General features: G+C 39.6%; 2 protein-coding genes across 2 annotated transcripts; one reads left to right on the top strand and one right to left on the bottom strand.

Annotated features, from left to right (window-relative positions):
* Positions 1-197: 197 nt before the first annotated feature.
* znf654 (zinc finger protein 654) lies at positions 198-11282 on the bottom strand. The gene is made up of 9 exons (XM_043236580.1): positions 10927-11282; positions 9965-10110; positions 8996-9077; positions 8713-8848; positions 8392-8594; positions 5677-5813; positions 5376-5517; positions 1449-5226; positions 198-1367 (listed from the first exon to the last, which is right to left on the bottom strand). The coding sequence occupies exons 1-9, from the start codon at positions 11050-11052 to the stop codon at positions 1357-1359; spliced, it is 4761 nt and encodes a 1586-aa protein (XP_043092515.1). The 5' UTR covers positions 11053-11282; the 3' UTR covers positions 198-1356.
* Positions 11283-11630: 348 nt separating this feature from the next.
* On the top strand, positions 11631-13003 carry cldng (claudin g). Its single transcript, XM_043236591.1, has 2 exons — positions 11631-11796; positions 12229-13003. The coding sequence occupies exon 2, from the start codon at positions 12231-12233 to the stop codon at positions 12858-12860; it is 630 nt and encodes a 209-aa protein (XP_043092526.1). The 5' UTR covers positions 11631-11796; positions 12229-12230; the 3' UTR covers positions 12861-13003.
* Positions 13004-13443: the final 440 nt, after the last annotated feature.

Raw genomic sequence — 13443 nt, 5'->3', positions numbered from 1 at the left:
AAAAAATCCGTTTATTTGGCAACAGCTATGATAAACTCGCTTTAACAGTGAACAGCGCCTCCCGTGGACGGAAACGCAGCGAACTTTTTTTTTTTTTTTTTTTTTACATAACCTGTGAGAAAATTAAAACACGATGTTGTGCAAGTGCTAACCATAAACAATATAAAGGCTGTTTACAATAAACCAACGAACACGACTCCCCTTCAAATGTGTTTATTAATCAGGACAAAAAAAGCTCTTGATATATAAACCCAGTCACCCAATCCAATCATATACTATTTAAACTCTTCAAACATTTACAGAAGATAGAAAAAAGAATAAATAAAGACTTACTGTTCATCAATGGAACAGCTATAAACATGCCTCTGTCTGAGACACAAATTAGTCCTCCCCTTACAATTTTCTTGAGTTTAAAGAGAAGTCATTTAGAATATGTCATGACAATGTTCAATGAGGCTTTGTGGCACATATACACTCCTCCATTAACAGGAGAATCTGCGGTTTTAAAGACTAGGCCTTTCCAGCAGCACCAGTTACAGGCCGACCGTCCTTTAGGCTTTCTCAACCGAAGTCGAAGTCCTTCATTTAAAAGGCTTGTTGTCTTTAATTCTTCCCAAGTGTCCACTGACTTAAACATAAGGAAGTTAATGACATTTGCAAAATATGCAATTAGTAACAATTTACAAAGGTTCACAAGTCTTTTAAAAATAATAAAAGAACATATTTAGAGTGTGCTTGCAATACTTAAAGTGGCCAACTAATTCCATCCAGTACTTCTGCTCATAAAGCACAATGTAACATTGGTAAAAACCTGACCAACCGTCTCAAGTTAAAACCTTTCATTAACCACCACTTAGCACTTATTTTGTGCTTCCTAGTGCAGGCATTCACCCTGGCCAGAAAGACAGACCAACTTGTCTTTGTAGTGTCATGGTCCTTGGTGGCATATCCAGGGATTGAAAAGACAAGCGAAAAAAAAAATTGAGAACAGGCTAAGCTCTGTGACAAGAAGTGACGCAAGTCAAAAGCATCTGTTGTGCGTTTTATAGAAAGACAAACATATTCATTTTCTAGCAAAGATGACAACCAAGTAAAAAAATAGTCCTAAGTCTCAAAAGACCTTGGAAACAAAAATGACAATGTCAGATTTTTCTAAAAATTAACAGACCTTCGCTCTGAAATAAAGCAGCAGATCGGTCGCAGAACACTACAACGTGGGATAATTTATTTCCCATGTAGTTCTCAAACTAGTTTCATTTCGAAGCGCTGACAAAGATGTTAAGCACACAAGCAAGAACGCTGATTGCCCACAGCAGCATTTAGCAATTTTCTTAGTAGAGGCTTGCTTCTCCAAACTCAGGTGGCACCTGTTGAAAACAAAAGTATTCAACAAAAATTAAATAAACAATATAATAAATTATTATGAGATTCATAAAAAAGGTACTTACTTTCGTCGTCCGAATCAAAACCAAAGAGGGATGTGCATTTGTCCTTATGCGTCTGCAGCTCTTCCTCGCTGTTGAAAGATTGAAAGCATCGAGAGCAGCGCTGCCTGGTAGGCAGTTTTTCTGGCTTTGACACAGAGCCTACTAACTTCGAGCCTACCTGGGGTTCCTTCCAGCGTTTTGGCATGCTAATGTAAGACTCATCCAGATAGGCTGAGGGAAGAGGTCGAACAAATTGTTTAGTTACAGGTTTTCCTAAAACCGTTGGCTCTTGCTCTTTAATGACTGGATCTGAAGATTTGGGAGAAACAACTTTGTCACCCTCGCTATGCCCATTAACAAGGCTATGGTTTTTGCTACTGTAGCTTACGGAACCTTTATTGAGGACCAAAGGTTTTCCATCATCATCTTGATTTGCAGGACCCTTCGAATTGGCTGTGCCCAGAATTTGTTGACTGGCTGAAGAATTTGCTGATGCCTCCATATTATCTCCCTGGCTTAGAGGGGTTCCATGCCCTATTTGTTCAGATTCTTTGGGGAATGGACTTATTTCTGAATTCGTATCAGGTCGATAATGTGTTTTCTCATGCTTATACAGCAGCATACTGCTCTCAACTTGCATAGAGCAGCCAGGAAAGCAGCACATCGCTTTCAAGGGATGATGGCCTAACATGTGTTCACTAAGCTCCATACGTGTTTGGTACCTCTCCTTGCAGCCGTAATGGTTGCACGGGAACTTCAGCTCACCTCTGTGGCATATCACATGGTCAAAAAAATGCTGAGGGTTGAATATCTTTCTGCAACAGAAGAGACATTTTTCCTTACCAAAGTTGAAAAAGAACACAAGTGCCTTCTTGTCACCATGGTGGTGAGACAGCACATGCGAAAGGACAAGGATCGACTTTGCACTAAATGTACATATCTCCACAGGGCATCTGACATGCGTAGATGCTCCAGTTCTTTTTCCCTGGAATGGTGTGGAAGGCTTTTTGGGTTTGAGGGGAGTCCCATTGTTATGTCCTATAGGATTTATTTCCTTAAATTCAATCTTACTGTCTTTGGGTTCCTGATTCTCAGAACTGACTTCCGGGCTGTTTGTAATCTTCCTCTTCTTTACATCTTCTGCATCCTCTTTTTGATCTCCAGGAGTAATCTTTTTAGGCCCAGAGTCCACCATTTTATCTTTTCTTTTTAATTTTGTTTTGCTCTTGTCTTTTGCCAATTCTACATTCTCAGATTCAGTCTTGACATTGACTTTCTGACTTTCTACACCATCATTTTTCACTTTGCTGTCCTGTGGTAATGATGTTTGAACCTTTTCATTAATAGTATTTTTCTCAGGCTCACTCTTTACTTTTCTTTTCTTTCTGATCACTCCATTTACCCTATGGGCCAAGTTGCCCTTGGTATCTGAATGGTTGTTACCTGGAGTTAGTGTTTGCATAGTCTTTGCTCTCTTCCTTAATAGTCCCATTCTGAAAACCTTTTTGTTCTCATCTATGGACTGAGATCTCTTTGCTAACATATGTTTTCTTTTCATCTTGCAAACTTTCTCCTTTTGTTCTTCCGATGTACTTGGGGGATCTGAATTCTTAACTAGCCTTGCCCGCAATCTCACCTTAGGCTCTGAGCTTTGCCCTTCCCTGTGCAAATCTGTGATGTTCAAAGTACAGTTTAACCGCATTTTGAGGTTTCTAAACCTATTCTTCATGACAGGATTCACACGTTTAAACAGTCTTGTCTGGGAACGTCGCAATGTGTTCTCAGTGGCATTCTCACAAGTATTTTCATTAAAAAGCCCATTAGACATTTTCAGCTCTTGAATGTGCACTTTAAAATGAACTGATGGGCTGCGCCCGTGAGTGTAGCGTTTATGACAGAACATGCACTTTCTGTCAATCCGATGATGCCACATTGCATGCCGTAGAATGTATGGGTATTTGGTTTCTTTATTGCAAAGGCTGCAGTTAACTGAAAGCTGGCAATTTGCATCACTTGGGGGAATAAGGTCAGGGACTAGATCATCAACAGCTGTGTTTAATTCTGGTGAGGTCTCCTCAGGTCTTGGTGACAGTGCTGGCACCTCTGTACTCTCTTGAACAATTTTAGAAGAGGTTGCAATCTCACTTTCACTCACAGCATCCACCGTAGCATCAGGGAGCATTGTCATTTCAGTGAGAACTGGAGGAGCATCCTCATGAAGATCAGTCACGTTTTCTGGTGTGCTATCAGGTACAGGAATGGCGTCAGCTGTAGTAGGAGTTGTCACTTCCGGTGAAAGATCAACAGTGATATTTTCTGGAGGACTAATAGGACTGTAAGGACCATAGTCTGGGTATTTGGTGTTTGCATCTTGGGGACTTGATAACTCATTAACTTTTGGAAGTTCAATGAATTCTTTTACTGGTTCAAAAATGGCTTCAGCAGGAGTGGATGATTCCTCATTTGCAACTACGATTGGTGTAGCCTTGATTTCCACAGCATTTTTATCCTGTGCAGCAGCTTCAAGGCTTTCTGCTGATTCACACTGTTGCTCAGCAAACTGTCTTTCTTGTTTGGAATCATTATGGTCCTCAAGTTCATCTTTGGGTAAACTGTTGACTGATATTCCTTCTAATCCAACTGGTCTTGAATATGTGTGGAATTTACGAACCATAGAAAGCCCTTGCTCCCGGAAAAGAATCTCTTCCTTCAACCTGAAGTCTTTTTTCCTACATGGAGTAGATTCTGTTGATAGTAACTCCATGAGAGACGTGGCACTGTCAGGCCATTTCAAATTCTCTTGAGATGCAGTTTTGTCTGTACTGCTTTCAGTCATATGAGGGGTCTCCGTCGAAAACAATGAAGAGATGTCAACTTCATTATCAGGATAGGACAAATTCATTGTAATTTCACTTAATGGCTCCTCAACTGAAACATCCTTTAAAAGATTAGTCTGCTTTGGTTTCCTTCCTGGTTTTTTGTTTTGTTGAGGTTCACCATTTTCTGCTTGGGCAGCCAACTGGTCCAAAAGCCATTGTGGTTTCCTTCCCTTGCGCTTCAGAGTGTTCATTTCTGTTTGCCGCGAAAGGAGTCTCTGGCGTCTACTATTAAGTTGCCTGGCATGATTCTTTGCGGAGTCCAATTGTCTAAATGAACGTCGAACTGGACAGGCCTCTGAATCTTTTACAAGCTGTGTACCTGGCTTTCTCCCCCGCTTTTTGCCTGGAGGTTTGGAGGGTGCTTCCCCTGAGGCAGAATTAACCAAAGTTTTCACTGACTCCATTTCCTGTTTTTTCCGATTGGTATGTTTCTCTGTTTTACTGATAGTTCCATAGGTGTTGTCTGTATAACACTGACAACATCCTTTCACACAGTAGCTTGGCATCCACTTGTCCCTTTGCATGATTTCACACAAAGCTGCTTTACCAACCTTATCGCTCATTAGCTTCAGACAGTTTGTTTCAATGTTGAGAAGGCTCCAAAACTCAGGGTCAAAGTACAGGTCTTTTTTCAGGATCTGGAGAACCTCAAAGCGTACACTGTTACCCACAAGACTGGAGTCTGCATGGTACTCTTGATCAGGGTGAGTATATAGGAGAAACACGTTCTTGTATGACTCCACAGTTCTCTCTAGAAAGAAAACTAGCAGTGCGCAAGCCCTACAGACTTCAAGGTCATTAGGGAGCAGGTATGCAATGGTTTTGTAGATAAGAGACTTGGCGACAAGATCATTCTTTAGGTCAGTCTGCAAGGCTCTTGCACAAAGCTCCACACAGAACTCCAGGCCATCTTTTCCAAACTGAAAAAAATAAAACCACAAATTTTATTGCTGAGGTCATTTCATTAAAAGACAATTAAAAAGAACTATAAATATTGATCTGAGTGTTCAGTTCGATTTTTGTCTCTGCCTACAATTACATATGTAATACAAATACAAAAATATCTTACCTCTGCCAAAATCACCTTCATAAATGGGAAAATCGCTTTTATGTTTGTGGCTGACAGGATCAATATTTTGCATTCCTCTAGGAAGCTCTGCTTGGAGACGTTTAATCGCAGGTAGAGTCTGCTCCATATGAAGACCAAATCCCTTTATTGGGAAAAAAAAAAAAAAAAAAAAAAAGCAAAAGAAATAAGGCCATGGTCTTATACACTTTACTATCTTCTGGTCAGGCTGTGTAAAAATATTAACTGCATAGAGGGGCAATACACTGAACTTGTAAATGTTTTTAGAGCTTGAGAGACCCACCAAAGGTAGTACATTTCTCCGATCTGCAGCTTCTGAGATAGGAAGCCTTTACTCATCATCAAAACAGTCTCATCTTTCTCTTCATTCTCCATCATGCAGAGTATCTGTACAGCATCCTTCCCATCGATGTCTGCCATCTTTAGAAAAGAAAACAACACTGTAAACTATCACATTTTTCATCAAGTACACCCAATACTTTATAGCATTACATCGTAATATAATCCAGTATCCTAAAACTAAAATATTTGGACAATTTTTATTTTTAAGACCACTAAACAGAATAGATCAGTAAAATGTAAGCCAAGACAACCTAATATCACCCAATGCAGTTCCACAGAATAAAAAATGTATTTCTCGTAATTTGCATATGTTCCCTCAGCTTAGTTAAAATGTGACAAGTTGTACTAAATCATTACTTAGTTTTAATATAAAGTTTAGCCAAGTGTGGAAAAAGAAATTCATATTGTTACAGAAGTGCAAGCGAAAATCCAAAGATTTAGCCAAAAACCACACAGACAAACAATGGAGGATAAACACAAGGAATGTTTTTACAAGATGGAGAATTTGATGGAATGCCTGGGTTTCAATCGTTACGGCATACTTGTTGAGTTTCTCCTTGACAGGTAAGCTGAATTTTGTTAAAAGTTTTCCTAATATGTTGGATGTTTTATTGAAACTAGCCTACTTTTACCTGTTGAGACATGCGTTCATCTTTAAAGATCTGTAAAAGCTGTGTTTGTGATGTCTGAGTAAGGGCAATTAATAAGTCATAGGCACAAATGAACAAGTGAAGTTGTGGATTTTTTTTTCTTCTGATATCTATTTTCTATTTACACATAAAGCTCCCCATTACAGAGCATTTCACAAATGTTGGTAATTTAGTTTCACTTTCCTCAGCAGCTCAACATCCAATTTTAACATCTTGCTTGTGTGGAAAACATAACTTTACTGTTTCAGACCAGCAAAAGTACACTGACTGTCTATGTCCATAGTTCCAGACTGCTGCCATTATGAATTAAGCCAACACCGTACAATAAGTCTCCTATTTACACCTCATCTATGCTTCCCAAATATAATTGAGGAATTCCAGTCTTCTGCACCAATCATTTGCCGTTGCATATCTGCACGTGCAGAATCATTTTCTGTGCAGATGTTACACCATCACGATACTGCAAAAAGAGAACGACGCAACAGTCATAGTTGGCAATCTAAAAAATGTGTAGAATCTGTATAAAAGGCTTGGTTTGGTTTTAAAGGCACAATATATAAGATGTTTAAGGTTGGGTACCTGCACACATTTTTACCAAAAGTATATTCCTTTAAAAAGTTATAATTGTTAATAATTGTATTGTTTCCACAAGTGTTTAAACTTGACAATGAATGGAATATGTGAAGACATAAACTCTAAATTTACTAAATTTAATATGCTTGTATTTTATGTTAAATCGCACTTTTATATGACAAGTTGCTGTGAAGTTACTGTGTGTATACTGTATGATATGATGCTAGCTTTTTCAAGTGAAACAATAAAATTCTCAGAGTGACTCGCAGCATCTCTGGCAAATAAGGTCATGCGTTTATGTCGTCATGTAGTAAGATGCAGAGGCTGAAAAATTACCTCAAGTTCACGTGTGCTTTAGTATTTGTGTAGTAAACAAAACCGCACCTCTGCTGTTCACAGAGGTAAACGAAACATGCAGAATTTATATTTTAACCGTCTTTTGTTTAATATTCACATACAGTAGTTCATATAGTGACTGGAATGAAGTGACAAAGCCCAACCTTAAGGATGTTTGCTATAAAATATCCCTAAACCACTTGCAGTGCGATATTTTCATGCAGCTGTGTACTTACACTATCCCAAATGTTCCCAAAGATGAGCAAATCCAGAGAAATACCAATTTTAAATGTCCTTGTCGCTTATCAATGACATCAATATCCACAATATCCTCGAGAAAAAAAAAAAAGGCTGCTGTACAAACTAAATCCATAATGGTTGTCGCAACTAAAATACTAAATATAAATGATTTTTACATGTTTTTCGGTGAATTATAACCAATTACACACACAAGTCTGTTGAGTTTATGAAACGCAATGGTCCTTGACAAAAATGCAAATACTCTTTCATTTATTCTTTAATTCTTTCAATTTATTCATTGTTTGAATAACTGTGGAAGATATAAATACAAAAATAATCAATTACCCCATCAGTGAACACGACTGAGTTCCCATCATTCTTTTCTTCACAGCGCCATCAAGCTTTGAAAATGCGACCTCTATCAGCAAAAACCTAATCAAGATCTTCTCCACACTGAGTTTCTATATTTCTCTAATATTTTGAATAACGCAGCAGCACATCTCATGGCTTCAACTGAACAGACTAACATAACATTAAAATGCAACAAAGACCTGCTCCACTAAAAAGGCTCCCCTAAGCACATTCTATAGCATAGTTTTTGCACTCAAATGCAACTTTTTTTTAATGCGACTGATATAATTTTTTTATCCACAACCACCATCATAAGAAGACACAAAACTCATTTCATCTGTGTTCATGTGTGCTTTCTGCTACTCGTATCACGTGCCAATGAAATCCGAGTGTAACAATTATCAAGCACTTTTCCAGCGTTATTGATAAAGGTGTCCTGTTAGAACCACTGATAGCGTTTTATCACCCAGGCCTAGGTGTAACTATTAATGTAACTTCTCACTCACCCTCCTGTTCAAGTGCTCATGAAGAGAAGCCCTCCAAAGGCAGATGAGGTAGGCTTGCTTGAAATAGAGATGCCTCCCTACGACAGAGTGTCCGATGCATCTCCTTGTCAGTGCCAATGCCTCCGGAAGCCTCTCACATGCCACCAGATAACGCACACGTAGCTCAAAGAAAATGGATACTTCTGAGCTCAGATATTTGTCCACTGTGAAACAAATCAATGAACAAGACCAATATAATAATCAATTCCTTTAACGGTTCGGGAAACACATACAGATCATTTGATGATACTCTGCTTTTAAACAACAGCTTGACTGACTGACCGTCTTCTTGTGGTAGTTCTGAATCCTTGAGAATGGCCTGAAGAACAGGGTTCGACCAAGGACCTCCATCTTTAATAATGTGTCTAACCTGCAGAAGGTAAACGTTCTGGTGGCTTACCAGGCTCGCATAGCAGTCCTAAAGCAGAACAGAAAGACCATTTATTAAAAAAATCATATACACGAAAACATATGAGACACAACACAATAAGCACTGAAAGTTCAGTAAGCAGAATTCAACATGATGCTTCCACCAAGAATAATAGGATTGAGGTAATGCAGTTACCTGGAATGAGTCTAGAATGTCTTTTAAAGGATGCTCGATGAATTCGTCTTTTCCAAAGAACAACAGCAGTTCGAAGATACTCCTGTAAAAAAAATAATAATAATAACTTTTATAATTACTTTCTTTTACAACCTGTTGCTCCAATAAATTATACTGTAAGCCTTTTGGTGAACCCAATGGATTTAGGTCCTATTCAGGCGGGATTAGTTTCATATTAGGAGGTGGGCAAAGATGTTTTAAAGCTTACACTGCAGTCTTTTTGAATTGCTATTGTCAACTCAAACTCAGCAACTTCAACACACCATTTACCCATGAGCTGACAATTAACATTACAGACATCCAAAGTAACACATTCTTAAAGGAAGAGTTCACCAAAAGACGTTTCGGTCATTATTTACTGACAGCCATGCATGTGCATCACTAGTTATCTAAACAACACTGCTATGTTCAAATTAGTCAAGTTAATGTATTAAAATGAATCTAGTGTTTTGAAAAATGTATATCCGAAGCTTAAACAGACTTTTTTTCAAAGTCAAATTGGCATATAACAATTATCCTTGCTTACAGGCTTGAATGACAGCAATTCAGTTTATTTTAATAAGCCGACATTGATTAAATTAACTTTTTAAGTTTAATATACAATAATTATAAAGCAAACTGCATGTATACAACCTCTCTTACATAATTCGACTATGATACTGTAAGATTTTACTTTTACAGATGTGGGGTTTGCTATACCGGTCAGTGTCAATAACGCACATCCCTATTCCAAAACTGTATGACTTTCTTTTGTGGAACAAAAAGGTATCTGTTTGGCAAAGAACATTCTTTAAAATATCGATAATAAAGTTACGCAGGTTTTAACACGAGAGGGAATAAATGATGAAAGTAAATGTGTGCTCTACTTCCTAAAAGTTTTACAGTGTTTTTAGGACACATTTAAAGGCAAAAGCAGAAGTATATACTCACAGGGCCAGACTGCTCAGAGTGTAGCGTACATGCTCACACTCTGGAGGGAATGTGGCAGCACCGTGGACAAAATAACACAGGGCACTCTGCAACACCTGGAGCTGGGGAAGAGGCACTTGCCATCGTCCGGTTTGCTCCACCACCAACTAAAAAAAGAGACAATAGAAATGAAAATACTGACAGAATATACCATTAATGCTATGTTCTCCTAAGGCCAGAAAACACTACTGACAAGCGACTTTTGATGTTTGTTTATAGTCATGAAAGCCACTAGCATTTAATCACAGTACATGAACTTACTGACTAGGTTACTTCAATCGAACTTTCGTAAACCACCACAAAAGTGTTTATTTTTTAACAGAAAGACAGATGGATTCATTGACTCGGCAAACAATGTCACCAGAAGTGAAAAGCTGCTTAGCGAACTGTTCTAAACATCCAGCGATTTTAAACCTGCCTTCGCAGAGACTGGTTAATAAGACATCAACTAACGTTATTGCCGACACTGACAGCATCGAGTTATTCTATCATTTAACCCCCTGTAGTCGTGCGTGAGGATTTATCCGACTGTGGCTGGCCCGTTTTCTGTTTCATAAGATCACTAATAAAACGTGATGAAGTGTGCATAAGCTGGTCTTTCGCAGCCTGCTTGTTTTGGAATGCAACTTGGGAATGCTAACCGTTAGCCACATAACCAGCTAATAAAGCTAACTGAAAGAAAGTGGCAGCCCGAGTTTTACGAATCGTGATTAAAAATGAACTCTCGGACTATCGCGACCAACTCGTACAGTATTTTGAAGGCACCCGCAGTTAATGAGGTAAAATACAGTGAGATTTGGGCTCACGGTGGCTGTACACTGGGGGAGGGGAATCTGCTGACATGCTGCTAACACTGGTTAGCACATCTCTGTTTGCTTTTTAGATAAAGCTTGCAAACGCTTTCGTCCAGCCTGTCATCTTACCTCACAGAATCGTTCACAGTACGTCTTGCTTTGGAGTCCGCGTTCGTCGCTTGCCTTAGTGTTCAACAAAGTCTCCAGTTCTTTCTTAAACCTGTCTAACTCCAATTCACTCTCTTCTTCCGCCATACTGCTTGTCTAAACCAGCGCGTACAACAGAGACCACACGACTGTTACCGTGAGGCTAAGGACCGCCCATCGGAATCGGCTGATTGGTGAAGTGCCCTGTCAGTTGCGCGTTGAGCAGCCAGTTTCTGCTTTGTGATTGGACGACGAGCCCTTCAATCAAACGGCGGTCCTGGCGTAGGTTCACCCCGAACGTTTTATTGGTCGGTCAGGAAAGTTAATATTTCATCCGTCTCGTAATGAACACTCCAAAAACAAATAAGTTGTCAAATCGCTTTAATTGTGTCCTTAATGAACGAGGTTTTCCAAGCGGGCGCAATTCAGTCTTCTTGTTTTAATGCCTCCAACGCGTTTAACAATCAATCCACTTGATGATTTGTCAGTAGTTTTGAGAAATAAAGAAATCATCGAATAAACTAATTACATCGTTTTTTTTAAAGGTGTAAACCGACAATGATCATTATCAGCGTTATCAGTACAGCGTGCTATACTACAAACCGGTAATTCATTGATTGATAATCAGCCAATCACTGATGGATAGTCATTAACAGCAGAAACTGGCGTCTATAAGCCACTGGAGCAATATAAGTGAACGGAGCGGACGGTCGCTTGTTGGTGGCGTGACAAATCTTTTAAAAGAGTTCTGACTTCTTGTTTTTAGTGCATTTTATTTGGTTTTGCCCCAGAACTTCGTAAAAACCATCGTGATTTAGTTGGCATCTCGTTCACGGCTTTGGACGTTCTCAGGTAGGAAGTGTTTATGGAGACTTTGAATGTGACACTGATTTAATATTTGGAATTTCTGCAGCTTATAAAAGTCTTATTCTTTAGTTTGTATCGATTTGGCGGTAGGGGGCAGTAAAGAGATCATGTTGTAGCGTAGCGTTCTGAAGCCCTTCCAGAGGTCCCTTTCAAACCAATCAGCATCCCGTTGAGTCTACTCTGAGGAGAGAAAGCAGCATATACAGGTTTTGTAAGCTTTGAAGCATGCAGGCTGGTCTGGGCTGTTTTAAGATGGTTGGTCCTACAGGGCCAGCACAAGTGAACTAGCATCCATGCATTTAACCAGCATATGCTGTGTGGAATTTAACAAATTGCCTACTGGGTTAATTCGTTTTCAGAAACCATCATCTGCATACTTTCTTAATTTATTGGTTTCACTTTTTTTGCTTTTTGCAGACATGTCTACCGGCTTACAGCTCCTTGGAACTACACTTGGCGTTCTCGGCTGGCTGGGCATCATCATATCGTGTGCTCTTCCTCTATGGCGTGTAACCGCTTTTATTGGGAACAACATTGTGACGGCGCAGATTATGTGGGAAGGCTTGTGGATGAGCTGTGTGGTGCAGAGCACTGGCCAAATGCAGTGTAAAGTGTACGACTCCATGCTGGCTCTTTCTCAAGACCTACAGGCCTCTCGAGCAATCCTTGTTATCGCTTCCCTTGTTGGTTTAATAGCCATATTTGCCAGCTGTGCAGGTGGTAAATGTACTAACTGCTTGGCAGATGGTTTTGCGAAGGCCCGGGTTGCTGTAGCAGGAGGGGCATTCTTTATCACTGCCGGGGTCTTGGGTTTGGTGCCATCCAGTTGGACCGCCCATCAGGTCATAGGGGACTTCTACAATCCTCTAGTCGCCCAAGCTCAGAAGAGGGAGTTGGGAGCAGCTATCTTTATCTGTTGGGGGGCAGCGGTTCTCATGCTGATCGGCGGAGGACTACTGTGCAGCTCTTGCCCAAAAGGAAGAACGTCCCGTGGGGGGCGGTATATGGCAGCTTCACAAAATGGAAAGGAGCGTTTGGAGTATGTGTGACTGCAGGATGTCTGACCCTTCTGAGAACTGATTTAAGTGTTTTTATCTTTTTAAATGTCTGTTTGTGTGGCGTTTTGTTTGTGACGGAATTTCAACCTGTTGCAGAATTGCTGTTGAGCTAATAAAATACCACTTTTATCCAACAGAGGGCAGTATTGATTATTTCATTTGGCAGAATGGAATGACTTCGCCAATATTGAGTTCCCTTTTTCAGCACAAATTAATATTAAAAAAAAAAAAAAATTGGGACAATTTGGCTCCTATCGTAAAGGCCTACAATTATGAACAAAGCAATTCTGCTGCTGGAGTAGGACTTTATTATTATATATATATATATTTTTTTTAATAAACCCCAAATATAGCTCATTCTGTGCTGAATTCTGAGTTCAATATTATTAGTTCCATTCAGATACCTCTAGGGTGTGTGCTTGCATGTGCTCAGTTCTGTGCCCAGATTTTTCTTGAATTCAACACACGGCCTCCAACTGGCTGAGGCTCCTTTTCAAGTGTACCTGGAAAATGCAAACCTCTTGAGTCGGGGGAGGGGGAATCATAATGCATCAAATTCAAGCCGAAAACTAAT

Source organism: Puntigrus tetrazona, chromosome 1 (assembly GCF_018831695.1).
Source record: "Puntigrus tetrazona isolate hp1 chromosome 1, ASM1883169v1, whole genome shotgun sequence".
Classification (NCBI taxonomy): domain Eukaryota; kingdom Metazoa; phylum Chordata; class Actinopteri; order Cypriniformes; family Cyprinidae; genus Puntigrus; species Puntigrus tetrazona.
Note: the sequence above shows the minus strand (reverse complement) of the source record. Positions and strands in the feature narration are given on the sequence as shown.